Consider the following 18,555-nt stretch of genomic DNA (forward strand, 5'->3'; position numbering starts at 1 on the left):
CAGCCTCTAAAACTGAAAGCATCAAACCAGGAGAAGAGAAGAAGTCCACCACTGTTAGGACTTCAACAGGTATCACAAAATGCCTCCATTTTGTATTAATAAATTATGGACACATCTTTATGACATCACACATCCTGATTCATAAAAATAACAAGTGATATCAATCGATTTTCTTCAAAATGACCCTTGAAATTATAAGGTCAGACTTGAATACACCACATTTTTACTGCTACGTTTTTACTCCAGCTTTTGGTTTAAATATATTAATTCTTTATTTGCAACATCTTAAATCCTGTATTCCCCTCTTCTATCTTTTCAGTTATATTTTAATGTCATACATTTCATGGATACTTTAGACAGCAATTGTAAGTCTGAGTGACAAAAAATCAAATGTGGGGTTCCTCAGGGCCATCTTCTTGGGCCATTTATAATCAGTGTTTGCATGCTAACCTTAGCTGTCACCATGTTTCAGTTAAAACCCAGATCCATTGTCAAGTCTGACAGAGACTCACTGCTGAGCTCCCATTTGACCACCACTTTTGTTTTCAAAATGATACATTTTAAAAAGGTATCATAAGATTAACTTTAAATGCTTTTGCAGATCAGATAAACTTTCTTTACTTCCGTTGACGGACGATGGACCCCAGTAGAGTGGGGTAACTGAGTCAGACAGACAGTCCAACCGTGACTGTGGGTCTAGTAGAGAAAGACTTTGCTGCTGAAAAGCTCCGTAGACTTTTAAAACCTCCAGCACAGCAGCCTGTGGATTACCAGCTGCTTGCTGTTGACAGAAGTTTGCAGCTCTTGCTGATGCAGCCTCAAGTTTTCTAATCTGCCAGGGTTCGTATATAGAAAGTCAAATTACTCTTAAGCTCCGTCAAAGCAACAGGGGCGGATTTCCTCAATTAAAGATGTCCTGAAAAAGAGTCAGAGAGATTCCCTAAGCTTTCAGGGAGGATTGATAGCACAACATGTGATTCAGCATGGCTCAGCAGTATGAAGGAATAGCTGACAAGAGGGGCCAAATAAATATGGATGACAGATTTTCTTTGGCACAAATGTAGTGCCTGAGTGCATCTTGCCTGTGGATGCTGAAGTCAAAGATATTATGTTAAATCGGCTTTACCCACACAAGAAAAGATTTTAAAGTCAGGCTGTGAATATTTTCCTTTAATAATGGTGATTCCAACATCCTTCTGCTTCTTTTTGTCTGTCCTGTTTGCTTTTCTGCTTGTTTCTCAGCTTTCTCCATTTTTCATTTCACAGCTTCTGTCTCCTTTGTCATATCTGTCAGAGTTGAGACACAGAGAATGCGCTTCCTGTTTTTCTCCTCTTCTATGTGTGGCGACTTGGAAAGTTCAACCTTGTTTTTTTCCGTTATCTGGTCACCTTCGGATTAAGCAAGAAATATTAAGAGAAACTTTGAAGTTCTTTAAGAAATCCTTCCTTTAATAGTGTTGATTTTTGTCTTAAATGTAATTTTCTTCTCCATAAAGTAGATTTTGTGAAGCTATTATTGACACAAAGTAGATTTAGAATGTTTTTATTCATAGACGCATATTATAAAGGGTGTGATGTGCTGTCATGCTCATTTGTTTTTGCTTGTTGATACATTTAAAGAATGTGTCAAATCATTTTTACAATAATTTTTCAGTTCAAACTTGCTTTAATGACTGCACACACCCGTTGCTATAGGAACTGATTGACAACGGCTCCACTTGTGTATCAGGATTCAACACCAAACAACATGAAAATATTTCGCACACAAAAAACATGACAATCAGTCCGTTACAGTATTCTGTTTTCAGGCTTGATGTTTATTTTGCAATAAGTGATCATATTATCGCAGTGATGATTGATTACCTCATTTAAACACCTGCTCTACTGATGTTCTCAGAGAATTGGTGTGTGGGTCGCCTTTTTTTTTTTTAGCTGCAAACAAAATCACTCCAAATTCTGCAGCACATCTGCATGTTAAAGTTGTCAAAGTCAAGCTAGCATAATTAACTTAGTTTTATTTCCCTCACTATTTTTCTTAACTAAAACTTTTTACTAAGTTACAAAATGTGGTCATTGTTTCTTGTTATCTAGTTATCATAGTGCTGACAATTAGTAGCCAAGCACTGCATCCTTTTTTCCTCTATATATCACGCGTACATTTAACATTTAGCACGTTATGTTAGCAGCTTGACAGCTAAAACCACTGGTAGTTACCGTCATTCGCCCTCCATGAGGGAGTTGGTGGGGTAGGTTGCAACATAGAGAAACAATGAGATTGCAAATTCCTAAACTTGTTAAAAAAAATTATAACTATATTAAGGAGAGACTTTTGAATGCACTGTGTAAACTTTCCCTCCAGCCGACTCTACCAAGCCCAAGACCACTTCCACCACCTCAAGGAGCACGACTTCCACCACCGCTGCATCTCGCACTCGAACAACAGCGACCAAATCGGCTACGCTGTCCTCCGCCACGGCCACAGCAGCAGAGAAGAAGCCCCTGGGACCCATGGGGCCCCGCACCCCACGACCCACTGCATCCACGACGGCGAGCGCCACCACGAGGCCCACGGCTCGGCCCGGCACAGCGCCAGACCCTGACATCCGTAACGTCCGCTCAAAGATCGGCTCCACTGATAACATAAAGCACCAGCCTGGCGGCGGGAAGGTAGGTCCTGCTGTGTCTGATGGACTTCTCGTGCAACTGCCTTACTCCCAGCATGCAATCTCTGGTTCTGATTCCAAATCCTCCCAGACTAACAGGAAGTGTTCTCAAACTGCAGGGTCTATGATTAAAATGGTGCAGTGTCTCACGGAGTTGTCTCTTTACGTTTGTTTCTTCTAACGCTATTCTCTTTTCCAGTCTGAACTCTCAGCCAGTTCTAAACATGTTGGCTCCTGGTCGATTCAGCCCTTCATGGATTCGTACCCATAAACAAACCATTTCTTACTTGCACATTAAAACCATTTTGTTTCTGGTTATTTTTGTTCGTAGTTGAAAGCAACAAAGAGTTCAACTATGAATGGTGAATAGTCATAAAAATGCTTAAATCTCATAGCATTTTGCATGTGTTATGGGAAGCCATGACGAGTTTCTCACTGTTTGATTATCTTAATTAAAAATATGACAGTTGGTGTTTATATTAACAGCAAAATAGGACCTAATGAAGCTGAATGTTAACTCTATTGCTAGTTTGCATGTTTTACCACAGGAGGTATGAGTCCTCTCCTGGTACTCCAGCTTCCTCCCAAAGTCCAAAAATATAAATGTTATGCTAATTATCTCTCTAAATAGCCCTCATATGTAAGAGGTGTGTCCATAGGGATTGCCCTCCTCCCCCCCCCACACACACACACACACCTGATCAATGGTCTACTTGCTTTTAGTTTAAACAGAAAGCTAACTGTTTACTGTGAACTGTGAACATCTTTACATAAAGAGTTAAAATAGACAATCTTTTAGTTTCTTAGGCTTTTTTGTGTCTTAAAAACATGTAAATAGATAAGCAAGTCTTCTCTGTAGTTTTGAGAAAAACATTCATTTTACCCTTGTTTCAGCCAAACAAGGGTAAAATGAAGCTTCTTGTTCAGCAGTGAACAAGAAGCAGGCGGGGCAGGGATGGTGCTGCAAACCTCTCCCTCTCTGATTTAAAAAGGTTTTTCATGAGATTTTAAGCTGCAGGAAAAACTTGATTTTTTTTGCGTGTGAATTTAAAACTTACAATCTGAGCTCTGATCAAACATCACATCTTAATTAATGTTAATTAATAAATATAAATATTATAAAGGTAGACCACGAATAGAATATCTACAACTAATTTAAACCATAAAAAATATAAAATATGCCCCCAGCTGCTACAAACTTATGACGGAAACATTGAGCCTGAAACAGTCAAAACTACAAGAGCAGAAGTAGTGAAGGGCCAAAATGACCAGTACCCAACACAAGTAGAAATGGTCTTTATCGTCATCATCTTCTCCTCACTACTCACCTTTTCCTCTGCATGTTAACTAATTGCAATAAACATTCCATAGTAAGGCTTTCACCCATCATGCCATGACACACATGAGCCACCTAAAAAATTGTCATTTGCGTACATGAAGACCTGATCATAGGTTACCCTTAAAACATTTTGTCTGCTTCAGGAACAAAGTCCTATATGTTAGCTCACTGAGCTAACTTCCTAGATCACTGCTTTTGAGCTTTGCTTCTTTTTGAGAACCGTCGACCCCCATTTTTGGAATGGACCACAGCTGCCCAGGAAATGGCTAAAATCCAGGACTATTTTAGACCCACTCTAAGAACGCTTATAAATGTCTATTTTAATTGTTCAAACACTAAATACACCATCCTAAACTCTGCCACAGAAGATAATATCTACAAGCTTTTTTACAAGCTAGAAAAATGAATGGTGCTCCTGGATTGGCTAATCACAGCCAGTTGCATATAAATTAGTATTGCGTGTCAGTAGCATTGTGCCGAGGTATTTTGGAAAAGCCAAAATCCACTTCAAGAAATCACAAAAACCTTTCTTGTGAAATTGAAGAAGTTATTCTGGATGTTGCCGTTTTCATCAACCATTTGTCATCTGATACTTAAAAAAAGCACAAAAAAATGTACTTTGTGCTTCTTCTCTTGTTTCTCCCTGTCTGGGCCTAATTTTACTAATATTCCCTCCACCTTTGGACTTTTTGGAAAGTTTCTTAATCTCTCTCACTCTTTTAACCCACTATCCACTGACATCCACAAATGTATTTGTGCACACCGGCCGCCTCCTCACAGTTTGTCGTTGCAAGTGGCTCTCATTGATTGGGGGCCGGCTTCTCTTCCCAGGTGGCCTCTGCTTCTCAGAAAAGGGGCATCACCACCAAAGAAAGCAGCCAGGGCAAAGTGAGTCCCCCTTCATCCTCCCCAACATGCTCTTCCTTATTCTCTGTTCATTCATTCATTCATTCATTCATTCATTCATTCATTCATTCATTCATTCATTCATTCATTCATTCATTCATTCATTCATTCATCTGCTGTTTTTTGATAGCACATCTACATGTCAGAAGCTTGGCAAATCAAGCTTCTGAAATCTTCAGTCAGTCTGAAATCTTATTGTCATGGTTCTAGAATGGTCAGGAGGGCGATTAACTGGATGTTTTATTGGGATGTTTTTTTAATTCATATTCAGTAAGCGCTCCAATGTTTGGTTATTTTATATCATTTACTTTTACAGCATTTCATTTTATGTTCTTTCAGTCTGTTAACTTTTTTGAAAATAATGAAAAGCAAACATTATGCTGTTTACAGTGGTGAGTGCACATCCAATAATGCACTAATGGCAAAGCTAATTTTTCATTTGGCGCTTTAGCTAATTTTGGAAACATTTAGCACACTTAGCTTCCCCTAAATATTTTTTTTTTCTGGAGAATTTGAAAAGCACTAATTCACTTGGCAATTTTGTAGAATTTCAGCTGAAAAAAGATATGAGATCTTTTTGTTATTAATTGCTAATAATTATTCAAGAAGGTAGTTTATATGAATGCTCTTATTTTGAAATGTGTAAAGACTATTTACACAAAATGTTCTATTTCCTCTCATGTTCTCTCTCTTTTTTCCCCAATAACTTTATTTCAACAAGGAAATGTGTTTGGCGCCACCTGCTGACTGACAGTTGCATTGTCACCTTTGGCAGTTTGAAAAATCAGAGATTCCCATTGAGGCTTTATTGACATTCATGGAGACACAGATTTTCATCATGAAGGCTCAGCTGAGCCAACAGTAGAGTGGACTGAGGAATGAATTAAGTCTCAGCCAATAGCAAACAGTTTCTTTTTTCCATTTTATGTATCCTGCCATTCTGTGTCTCTAATTCACAATAATTATCATGCTTTAGAGGGGGTCAAAATAGAACCCAGTATAAGTATTCTGCGTCATATAGAGTCCAGTGTCCATGTCCAGTGTTTGCAATCATTGCCAGATCTTTGGAGGGGACAAAGATATTGTGGTGGTTTGGGATCTTTTTTATGTGTGTCTAAACAGTAAATAATTGCAAAGATTTTGTGTTTTAAAGCTTTTTTAAAATTAAAAAAAGCATCTTCTTTTTAAAGGAAAAAAGTTAATATAAAGTTGCTTTGACATAGCGGGTATCAACCTCAGTGTCAACTTCTTGTCATCACTTGGTTAGAATTAATCACAGTTCGCTGGCTTCTGCTTCTTCACCTGCTTTTTTTTTTTAATCACCCTGCAAGGGGTCTTTTTGTGGGCTCTAGTGTCCCTTTTTTCAAAGTAGGCTGACAGGAAAGGGCGAAGGAGAGGGGGGAGACATGCGGTAAACGTCGTCGGGTCCGGGAGTCGAACCCGCGACAGCCGCGTCGAGGCTACGTTGCCTGAATGTGGGTCGCGCTAACCCCTCCGCCACCACGGCACGCCCCCCTTCACCTGCTTTTTAAGAACAAACCACATGATCTCAGTGTGTGGTTTACAACATAAGTCCCAAATTTCAGCGTTTATCACTTTTGCCTTATAATATATTTCCCACAATACTGAAAAATGTGCAGGTCATCACCAAATTGTTGTGGAATCATCCCACTACGGATACCAGTGTTCTTGACTAGAACATTGAGGAAGCCTAGTTCACTTTGGATGATAAGAAACTTTAACATGGACAGGATCAGAATGCTTTGCTATTGGCACCACATCCATAACAGCTAACCCATAGTAGCTGTTTTTTCCTGGATGGAGGGTTCCTCTTTGTTGTCCTGGGTGTCACATCGTTGTTATCCTAAAGTCTTTACCTCACTGTGCATTCACACCAAGCTCTGCCATGTTGGTAACCTGATCCCAGACTCTTGATGCTCACTGGCTTCCTGGATGCAGAGCAGCGAGAGGAAGAGGAAGTTCAAATCATCTCTTCCATCCATTCACCCATCATAATGGGTAATGTTCATATCCCCAACTCCAGCGTCTTCCTGCCCGGCTTTCTATCTAAACGGCCAGAAAAAGATTTAAAGACTGGCGGGAAAATCAAATGAGGTGGATTAGCATTGCTCGCCAACAACTGCTGGTTTCATCCAGGACACATTTGTGTAAAATGTCATCTCTGCTGCCCAGATATTGAACTGTTAGCATGTCATGAGACTGTTACAGTCTTCAGTCAGAGGCTTTTTCAGATTTAACTTCTACCACAGGTCTTTCCTGTCCACAGCATCACCATTTATAACAACACTGACTATATGAGTTATACCAACATTTAGTTACTCTGTATGATGACTAAGATATCCTAGAATTAAATTTTTAAATTTGAATTAGCAGCCACGGTAGGATTTGCTCTGTGAACCTTGCTCTCTCCTGCTGTCTTGTCCTTTCTAACCTCAGCTGTGGTGGTTGCCTCTCCTATCCTGTCTTCCTCACCCTCTGCTTCACCTCTCCTGTCTAACTTCCTCCCCATGTGCTCCCAATCCCCTCCTTGGCCCTTCTCTGCCCTCTCCACTCTTGCCGCTGTGCTGTACTCATATAGGTTCAAATAGTCTCCAAAAAGCTGGACTTCAGCCACGTCACCTCACGCTTGGGCTCCAAGGACAATATGAAGCATGTTCCTGGTGGAGGGAATGTAAGTACTGTCTGGCCCACAAGCCCTGCTAGGAAGCTCCAGTCAGGAAGTCAACAACTCGACTCAAACCAGAACAAAGATGACAAATTAGATCTTCTAATCAAAATTAATTACCGTAAGTTAATTCGCTAACTTTTCTAAGTCAGTTGGTGGTTCCTTGAACAATCATTTTAAGGGATCCAGGTTCTTAAGAATTTCATCACCAGATGAGGTCCCTTCTGCTTTCAAAAAAGCCAAAGCAGGACTCCAAGTTTCAAGTCCATTCAGAAAACCAGTGGGTGACGTCACTGAGGCTCAAAGCAGAACTACACACCCTATGGCACCAGCTACCCTCACCCCGAGTGAACCTGCTTCACCTTCCCCACGCTTCCTTAAACTTCCCCTCTGTCACCCTGTTCTGCCACTAACTCTGATTGGCTGTGACTTTTTTTTTTTGTATGTGTCACTATGTCACATTCACCCAGGTGTTTTAGGCAGCACTAGATGATTGGTCCTATCATGGGATGCTTTTCTGGACCTGTTTTCAAATACAGTATCTTCTAAGACTGGGGCTTTAATGCGTTCATTTTGATTAATTACATAAATTTTAACATGCTAAAAAATTTTGTTTTTTTTTTGTTTGTTTATTTTAATAAAAGTTCTGACCAGAACTGATGTATCTGTGAGTTTTTGGGACACTCATAAATCTGATGCACAAGCAACATTTGCAGAGGACAGCGATATCCGATGAATTTGCTTCTCGTAATTTCTTACTTCAAAAGAACAATCTGATTGGGCTCTGTTGTGTTCAAGTTGTGCTAAAAGGAATTAGCTCGTCAGTGAAGCTATTCAAGCTTAAAATATTGCAATTCTAAACATGTAGCAGCAGCAGCACAGACGTCCCCAGCGCTAATGTCAGCTTCCACAGTCCACATTTCTAAAGAAGCTCCATGAATGATCAGGAGTTCCTGAAACACAAAGATGAATGGATAGAATAGAACTTTCTGTAGCTTTTTAAATGAAACTCTCATTTTTATAATGTTTTCTCAAGCTTGAAACACTTACTCTTTCTAGTCTTCCTTCCTGAGATGAAGTAAACCTGGCAAAGGACCCTAACATCAGTCTGTGCTTTCAGAATAAAAACTGACCTAAAAAAATCTTTTTATCAACTGCAACAGGTGCAGATACTCAACAAGAAGGTGGACGTAAGTAAGGTGACTTCAAAATGTGGATCCAAGGACAACATCAAGCATAAGCCTGGTGAGCCAAGACTTGCTCTGATCCTGTTGTGCTGGTTATCTTTATAAATAGCATTTCCTCTTTTGAGCGTATACTTCTGAAGCCTGTGAAGTCATTTAAAATACCAAACCTTTACTTATTTCGGTAAAGTTTTAATTGGCTGGTGAATGGTAGAAACAATGGATAAAGAAGAAATGTGTCATTTTAAAACATAACTGAAGGAAATTTAAGACCTTGAATGGGAATTTTGGGCTTTTTAATTATTTTTATGAGCTAAAATTGAGGTAAGGTTTTAATACCTTTAATACATCTAAAGTCTCCAGAAACTTGCATGTAGAGCTATGTGGCAGGAAAGATCAGTACCATGTTTAAAGTTAACAAAACACAGGATATGCAGGGTTTCATCCAGAAAACTTGCTAAGTCTAGTGGTCAGGGCACCGAGGTGGTCCACTGGTGGTCCACCGTGTTTTTGTATTAAAAGATGTTAAGTAGACAGGAAATGTAAAAATATTACTGGGTAATTATATGTTACAGGAAAACATTGCCAGTGAAACAATATTTAAACCCACAACTAATCTTTAAAACAACAAATCAAACAAACACAATTAAAATTAATATCAATTATTTGCATTTCTGTTTAATCCAAATTAAGTTAACGGCTCCATCAAAAAAAGCGATTTTTTTATCTTTATTTTTTATTATTATTATTTTCCTAAAAACATAAAAAAGAAAGGCTTAGCCTGGCGGTGGGGCTAGTAAAGCATGGCGGGCCACCAGGCCTATAATACACTGGGGGAAACCCTAATATGAACACCTACAGCTTATGGCATGGCCAGGTGTAGCAGTGGAAAACTAATAATTTGGGCTCGTTTTACAGACACAGAAACAAAAACTTTTGCAGTAATTTTGACAGCCATTAGCTCCCAAGCTAGTCTAGAGTTAAATGTGAGACTATTTGTTTGAAAACTGAAGCTTTGTTGGAAGTAGGTCATCAACAGGAAAATGACGCCAAGACGGTTGGTGAAATGGCCTAGTTAAATTTAGTTATTCTCTTGTTTTTGTGATGTAATAATAATCTTCTCTTGTATGCGTTGACCAGAAAATGCATGTATTTATTTAATAACCAGGTGTAAATTCATGAGACCCTGGTGAAGTTGTTTGCTTCGCATGTTCTCCTGACGTTTGATTATCAGTCGGATTGTTGCTGTGCGCTGCAGGCGGAGGCGTCATGAAGATCGAGTCCCACAAAGTGAGCATTAGGGAAAAGGCTCAGCACAAAGTGGGGTCAGTGGACAACGAGAGCCATTCTCCTGGAGGAGGGAACGTCCAGGTGAGGCTAGTGTGGAGAAACTGCTGTTTTTACACTGCTGATATCTGAACAAAGCCAAAGGCTAAGTGTCTTCATTCCCTGTATGTCTGGATGTAAATACTAATCAATGTGGCACATGGTTATTCCTGTTGAATTGATGTTGAATTTACATCTTTACCCAGGCTCATGAGATCTAAAACAAGTCATACAATTAAATCAACCAAGTTTTAATAAAATGCAAAAGATGTCTTTTGAAGATCTCACTACTAAATCCCTAACTACACAGGTATGATGCAACCTTTGAGTACATAGAGACTTCTGATAGAATCCATTCACTGTTTACTTACACCTTAAATTGTAAAGGTGCCGTTTTGGGTAATTAGTAAATTGTACACATCCAGTTCTTGAGAAAAGGCGATATTAGGTTCAGGAGGATGAATTGAGATGAGGAAACTAATAATTCCTATTTTTTTAATAATACATAACTCAGCTACAAACTGCATTTTAAAGAATTTGTAAGCTAAATTTTTAATATGTTAACTTTTTTAAGCTTGTCTCATTTAAAGATTGTCATTTTTAAAGCCTACAAGGTATTAAAAATCTTGAAGCTAATTGTCTTAAAGTGCTTCATACATCTCAACCTACATTTTAATAAATCTGTTTTAGTGCAAAATAAACAGATTTTAAGCTAAATTTAAAAAACACATTATTTTTAATTTTGTATGAAGTGTAGTCTAAATCTCTTAAAAACAAAAATTTAAACAGAGTTTTAAGGTATTTATTTTAATTCATGGCTAAGCTCTAACTAGTTGTTGACTCTGGTTTCAGTTGTAACCAACGGTTACCCACTCAAAGCATTCTCAAAGTGTTTCCAAAATATTTGTATCTTACACATCCACTTTTCTGGGGGTTTTTTTTGTTGTTGTTGTTTGTTTTGTTTTCTCTCTCTTTTTGTAGATGTAGGAACAGACTTCCAGGGTGTTGTCTTCTATTATTTATATCCTTCTTTTTCTCCTGCACTCTTCTCCTTCTTTCCCTTTAAACATTTTCTCATACTTGTCTCCCTTTCTTTTCCGTCTCCATATCTATTACATTTGACATAGATCCAAAGCAATTTCTAACTGGACTGCACTCAAAAACTGGTCTCCACTTCATACCTTGCACATATAGCTAAATAGCTTCCATTTTACTGTCAGTCCTGCACTTTATATTTTATATTCATATTTATATTCATATTTTATACTGTATTTTATATTTTTCTGGAGTAACCTCACAACATTGGAACCTCAAAACATTGTTCTGAGCTGTATGCAACGAAATTTTGTTCTGTATACACCCTGTGCATGCAAAATGACAATAAAGTCAGTCTAAGTCTAATAAAGTCTTGCACACTAGTGAAAGTAAATATGTTAGGTCTTACCTCAACACTGAGACAAAATAGCGCTATAAAAATAAACTGAATTTAATACAAATTTTAAACGAATTGAATTCGAGGTGCAAAAGGCATTTGCATCACTGCTGATACTGCTGGTAGAGAATCCATGTGGTTTCATAGATGTAACTCTTTGTGCTTGATTAACTTGGTTCTAATGGTTGCTTCAGTTTGAAGTCAATGAGGGAAGAGTTAAAACATTCCAAATGTTCAAAGCTGTGTGGGTTCAAGGTTCATACTCAGTATTTTACACCAGCTTTTCCATAGTGTGTCTGTTTGGTCATTTGATGCTAAAACTTTAACTCTTTTGGCTTTGTGTCATTCCATTTCTTTCCACGAGTCTTAAATATTCACCTTCAGAGGCAAACTTGTCTGACTGGGATTTTCTTGCCAGGTTGTTCCATCCGGACCAACTGACATGCCTCTCTGTGTGTTTCTAGGCTGAGGGACCGCAGGAGACAGAGGGAAATGCAACTCCCATGACTAGCAGCCTGGCTCCGGCCCCAGACCCCAAGATGGGACCTGCAGGGACCCCTAATGCCCAGGAGAACGGGCTGAAGGACGGGGCTCCCAGTGATGGTGAGGGTGTCCGAGAGCCCCAGGCTCTGGACTCTCTAATGCCAGAGACAAGTAAGTTTCTATATGCGCTCCAAGTTTCCACTTTAGGTTTGATGACCTCATTGGAAACTCAGCTGTTCAGAGAGACTGACAGATGAAGTCAAAGATGCTCACAAAAGTTCTTTTGCCAGGAACCATCCCCAAGACCAGGGGTTCCCAGAGCTGAGGGTCAGATGAGAGCTGCTCTTATTGGTTCAGCTCTCAATTGAACTCATTTTACTTTAAGGACAGTCCACAGCATTTCAGCAGGATTGAGACTGAGGACATTCCAGGAGGTTAATGTTAGCCTGCTATCCCATCCAAAAGTAGTTTAATGTGTACTGGGTAACTATTTTCCCGACTCTTGCCATTTTGTAAACTGATGATTGGTCCTCCTTCATGATTCCACCAATTCTGAAGCCCCAAAACAGACTCACACCATGATGACGCTCAACCTGCTTTGCAGTTGGTAGTGTTCATAGGTTTGAAAGCCTGATGTTGACTCCACCATGGTGTGAAAGCTCCCACATACTCAGGCATACTGTGCGTGTTCTGTGAGCCGCACACATTGTCTGCTTACAGTTGAGAATTCATAGTCAAGCATACCGATTTCCCACATTTCTCATGACAAATTCCTTTTATATATCTAATTCGATAGAAGCCAGCTGACATGACTCAGGCGTCTTCCGGATCTGCCTCAGGTTTCCCTATGCAGAGGTAGCAGGGGAGACGGAAGTCTGGGCATATGAAGATCTCCCTCAATCAGGTTCCAGATAAGTGGATAACAAGTACTTCCACAAGATGGCGCTGACTCAACATCAACAGCTCGGTGCAGCATACAAAACAGTTGAATGTGAACCCTGTTACCTCTGAGCAATTTACTTTGAGGCACCAAGTATGGAAAAACGGACCTTTGCATGGACATTGAGTATGCCTCGATTACGAGGGGGTGAAGTTTGCCGGAGTACGTGGGAGCCTTTAGCCATCATACAGTATCATCTCTGCGTGTGTTGTGTCTGAATGCATCTGTATTTCTCATGTCTGCAGTCCATCTGATTATATTTTGACTTTTTATCTTACAGGCATCTAATTCTGCTATCCCTCTGCCCTCCTCATTTCAACTGCCCCCTATAATGTCACCGCCTCTCCCTCCCCACTTTTCCTCACTGTAAATATGTTTTTTTTTTTTCCTTCTCCTTGCCTCACTTTTACTCCCCCTCCAACCCCACCCAACCCCCCTGTTCCCTTCCCCCTAACCCCTCTGCTGCAGATTGAGTCTATCAAGCTCAACTTCCGCGAGAATGCTCGCTCTCGCACGGACCACAGCGCTGACATCACCATCTGGCCAGCCCCCCACAGGACAACGGCAACAGTTCCCGCCCACATGGTTCCTCGTTCTCCCCGCATGGCCAACCAAAGCCACCACCCAGATTCTTGCAGTGTTACCCCATCAAGTCTCAATTCCCCCTCTCCCCCTCCTTACTGCACCTACAGGTGGAGGTCCGGGGGGACGACAGCGGCGTTTCCGTGAAGGGATCCCAACTTTCTTAACCCCATTTAATCTCACATCAGTTATTGGAAAATTAGAATCATTGTGCAGTAGTGCTTCTTTCACATCGTCATGCATCATCGCCTTCATCATCACCACCACTTTCATGTATTTACCTGAAGTAACTTTAGACTCTGACTGGTCCTGACCGGTACTTTATGTGAAGGAAAATTCCAGGACGGCAATGATTTCTCTGAGTCCGGCATCTTGGAATTGCCCGCTTTCACGTGGAAACCCGGTGGTGGGACCTTCTAGAAAAACCACCATCATTCCCCCTGCACACCCACCAGGTGGCAGCAACAGTCTCTTCAGTAGTGATCAGAACAATTTGGCTCTCCTATTGGATTCCCATCTCTTTTTCCTTGTGACTTTAGGAGCCGTTTTTTCCCCTGTAGCCACGTACTCTCTGCTTCTGTAACGTCGTAGTAATTCAGTATAAATTTCATCATGGCTTCCTCTTCCTTCATCATCATGCAACCATATGCAAGCTGACTTAACAAAAAAGAAGGCTGTTTGAATCATTTTAGCCAATTCAACTCTTTATTCTCTGTGTTTGTGATGAGGTGTTTGATTGAAAAGATTATATATAGAAATGAGCATCTGTGTTCTTTTTGGATCCTCTTTATTTCCTTCTTTCCATCATGTTCCTTGACAATAGAACTAGGTTGTATTTAATATATCAATGCTATTCTATTTTATTTCCTTAAGGTGTTTTATTTCCTTTTCGTCAAGTAGTGCTCAGAAAATCTATGAAACACGCACATGTTCTTGCAAACTAAGACACACAGTGTGAAGGAGATGAAGAATGTCGCAGAACGTTGAGGAAAAGGTTGACAGATGAAATACAAAAGGAATTTCAGAGTCGTGGTGAAATATCAGATAAGTGGTCAGTGTTGTGACTGAAGAGGTTTTAAATAATATAAGGTAGGACGTTTGCTGAAGCCGAGAAGCTTTCACTGAGTCCAGAGGGAGAAGAGGAAGATGCAGTTCAGATTGCTTCTGAAACGAAAGGAACAGTGTCTCATATGTGCCTCCTGTTTGTCTTACCTTAAAAAAATTAAAAAAAAGAATCCCAATAGATAAGAGTGATGCAGTTTCACGCCTAAAACAGTTCAGAGAGAGAATATGGTGGAGGATGAAGAGTTTTTCTGTTCTGAACAGTATGGTTTTGGTGCTGCCCTGGTTGACTGTTGTTCTATTTTTAGGTGTTTCTGTGCGGGTCAGGTTAGTGTGGTTTTGGGAGTTCGCTCAAGATTCAGTTAAATTTAGAAATCATCTACAGTACTGTGTGCTCAGTGCTCTTCTTGTTGCCGTACTGCCATTGAGACATGGTCTGACTTTATTCTCTTCTCTTGTAGCAACCTGTTGCCTCCTGATGCCTTTCTAATGCATGGCTAGAAAATAGAAACTCAACCGCAAACTCAAAGCTCATGGGTTTTACTCCAGCTGTTCTGTTCTGGTATTGCTTGCATAATTTCAAAAATAGAAATTAACAGGAAGTTCTTGTGATGGTTTGGTGTTAAGATTTAATCATGCTGCTCCAACATTGTACATACTCATTACGCCACTTAACTATTGTTGAAAATCTTTTAGCCGAATGAAATTTTGGTAGGTTATCAGTGGTCATTTGATTTGTAAAATATGTTTATCAATACTTTTAATATGTTGCTTTGATATATCCAGGATATTATAGGAAATATATATTATTCTGTTTAGCTAATACATACATATCACAATATGTAGTTATTACATGGCGCTTGTTAGCAAACAATGCTACATTAGCAATTTTTTCAACATGTCAAGCAAACAATTTTAAGCTTACCATTTTACTTATAACCAGCTTTTCAAAAACTATTCATCTTCTTAGAAACTATTAATATTTCCGTCTTTTACAGGCTTTACCATGGTCACCTACTAGCTAACAGCTCCACCTGCCAGCTAGCGACACTTGGCTAATCTAATTTGAGCATGAGTTGACATTTTTTTGCTAGTACACCCTAAAAAATGTCATTGTCAATATAATTTGGTTCTAAATGTGGTTTACTAATTTATGAACTAGTAACCAAACTAGCACTGAGTTCATGAAATGGCACCAAAATGCAACATTTTAAAACGTTGAACCAGTTACTGAATATTTTTTCTGTTCAAGTAAAAGTACTTAAATATTATAATAACACTATATTACTGATTGTTTTGGGATTAAATTTAGAATGTAAATTGTCTATGTAATAGACTAAAATGACATTTTGTTGAATATCAATATCATGCCTGGAGTTGGTAAAGGGCTCTGCATGGTCGCACCGAACTGTTGAAATCGATTCTCATTGTTGCTGCTGCCACAGGTCAAGAACCAGTCATTTTGTTCTCAGCTTTATGTCATCATCCCCTTCTTGCCACAACCTCTTGGCAAACTTTTCACTCCTCTCTCTGTGGAAAACGATCGTGTGATTGGTCTTAACTTCGAGGGTGTGTTTACTCAGAAAACAATGCTACTCAACGGTTCGACCATTAAGGGCCCTTAACCCTCTTGTTGTCTTACTCCTTTTCATGAGCCCAAAGCTAGTCAGCGATTTTTAGATCAGAGCAAATTTACCAAATTTACTTAAGACTGTTTCAGTCTCAGAAATGCCACTGTAGTTTATGAAAACTCTGAGAATGCCAGAGAATGCTTGAACCTCTTGCAAAAGCAAATTCTCACTTGAACAAAATTTTACTTATTAACTGTATATAATCTCACTTAAAAATAACAGATCAAGTTCATTTTACTACGTGGTGCAAAACTAAAGGCAGGTACTTAAATTCTAGTTTTATTCTTCTTTTTCACATAGAAGTGGGCTCTGAATTTCTAATAACAGGCCTACAATTGTCACTGCAATTAAATAAACTCAAATTTATTGAAGACAAATTTAGTTCTACCTGCAAAATCTTTTAAAAGAGAATATGTTATACAAAATATTTGACAAACCTGTCCTTATCTCTTATCTCTAAATCTGTTAAAAAAAGGCATGTCTTTAATCTCTATGCTGACTTCACATGCTTATTTTGGATTAGCTTTTCAGATCCTGAAGTCAAAATAACATCATACAGTTGTGATGGATCAATAAAGCTTTGTGTCAAGAGGTAATGTCAGAATTCAAAGTCACACTTCAGAATCTTTATGTAAAGGAAATATTTTTATCAAGTTGATATTTTGCTGTTGCTTTGATGAAACTAAACTGCACCTTAATGCTTTTAATCATATATCAAAGAGGATTAACTGTGATGTAGTGGTAAATCCACTTTTTATGAATAGTAACTCGAACATGAATGAGCCTTCGCTTGGCAACAGTAACCTGTTTGTCAGTTTTACCTGATTTCTTCAGATCGTTCCCATTACAGTTCCTGTAAGTCTAGTAATAAATTGTACACATTCTGACACATACAGGCAATAGCTTGTAATTTCATACACAAAAAGTTGTTGATGCTAAAGGCGTAGCTTTGATCTCGCAGCTGTTTTCTGGCTGAGCTCTTCCACGTGCCTGTCCGTAACTAAAACCCAGCTTTGCTTCTAGCCACAAGTTTCTATTCGCCTCTTCTTCTCAGATTGTTCATAGATGCACTGTTACTCGCCCTGAAAACTACGAACAAACAACGTACAGCTGCAGTTATCGGTCTGTGGGGGGGAACGTTGCTTTCATTTCCACGTAGCTTTGCAAGTTTTTATGGGAGGAAGCGTTTTTATCATGACTGTTATGGCTGTTATTCTGAATACTTGTGACAACATGGTAAGCTTTGGCCTGTTTTTTGTTTTGTTTTGTTTTTCGAAAGGGGGCCACTGAAGTGAAAGAATGTCTGTCGAGATAAATTGTGCTAAAGACACAACACTTTTGTACATGTATTTATCGTTGTGTTCCTGTAGCCTCGTGGCGGTTTCGCTCTCATGATTGAAGGGGCTCGAGGTGTGATTTTCTTTTTTTTTTTGCTTCAGTTTTCAAGTTAGCATTGGAAAAGATACCTGTCAACACAAATCTGTATTTGATTTCATTTGAAGTGCTGTAACGGCTTTATACATAAATACTGAAGTGGTATTATAGAACCTAATTAATTACGATTTTTCTAACATATTTTCTTGTACTTGTATGTGCTGCCACAAGAAGCCCAGTCTTAAGAGATGAAAATAATGGAGAGAATAGCTCGAAAAGCAAGAGTGCAGCGACCCCTGCTGGTTTAAGGATAAAGTTAAATGGAACTGAAGCAAAAGGCTGACAAGTTAAGGGAGATAATATTGGCTAAGAATGGCACTTACAGAGCAGCAGCCTGTCTGAGAGAGAGCCTAACACACAGTTAGAGCTAGACAACTCACTGTAGCACCTGAAACCCCTCTGAGGAGCGTCGCGAAGCTTCAAATAAACATTTAACACTAGCTAACTGCTATACCTGCAGAGCATGCTGAAAACCAACAATGGCTTGTGTTAGGTAGACTTTCTCTCATTTACAGAACTTCCTTGTTGTTTTGTTGTTGGGGGTTTTTTGGGTTGTTTTTTTTTGCGTGGGATTATGTTTTTCTCAATATTTTGAGTTTTAGTTTTGGTTTTGAAAAAAAGAAGTGTTTATTGTGATTACTTGTTAATTAGTGATGTGATTATTAAACATAAAATAAATTGGACTAAATTTCATATTTGTGTTAAATTGTATTCTTTGCAGTTGGGGCTCAAACATGCACAGTGACCAGTTTTTGCTAATGACTACAAATATATATATATATATATATATATATATATATATATATATATATATATATATATATATATATATATATATATATATATTAGTTGGAGAAATTCATGACAAATAGCCTATATTTTAGCCC

General features: G+C 39.0%; 1 protein-coding gene across 12 annotated transcripts in view; it reads left to right on the forward strand.

The window, feature by feature from the left end:
• Window positions 1–13,552, forward strand: part of map4 (microtubule associated protein 4) — a 94,442-nt gene extending 80,890 nt beyond the window's left edge. For 4 of the 12 annotated variants that reach the window (XM_023326375.1, XM_023326380.1, XM_023326378.1 and 1 more), the window contains 8 exons: window positions 4–69; window positions 2,360–2,667; window positions 4,834–4,890; window positions 7,508–7,600; window positions 8,758–8,839; window positions 10,037–10,149; window positions 12,001–12,190; window positions 13,240–13,394. In XM_023326375.1, the coding sequence (XP_023182143.1) occupies window positions 4–69; window positions 2,360–2,667; window positions 4,834–4,890; window positions 7,508–7,600; window positions 8,758–8,839; window positions 10,037–10,149; window positions 12,001–12,190; window positions 13,240–13,247 (917 nt within the window). In that variant the 3' untranslated portion in view covers window positions 13,248–13,394. Of the gene's footprint in view, window positions 1–3; window positions 70–2,359; window positions 2,668–4,833; window positions 4,891–7,507; window positions 7,601–8,757; window positions 8,840–10,036; window positions 10,150–12,000; window positions 12,191–13,239; window positions 13,398–13,427 lie in introns of those variants that run through there. The other 8 variants (XM_023326384.1, XM_023326385.1, XM_023326376.1 and 5 more) reach the window with 7 other exon arrangements.
• Window positions 13,553–18,555: the final 5,003 nt, after the last annotated feature.

This window comes from Xiphophorus maculatus, chromosome 21, assembly GCF_002775205.1.
Source record: "Xiphophorus maculatus strain JP 163 A chromosome 21, X_maculatus-5.0-male, whole genome shotgun sequence".
Taxonomy (NCBI): domain Eukaryota; kingdom Metazoa; phylum Chordata; class Actinopteri; order Cyprinodontiformes; family Poeciliidae; genus Xiphophorus; species Xiphophorus maculatus.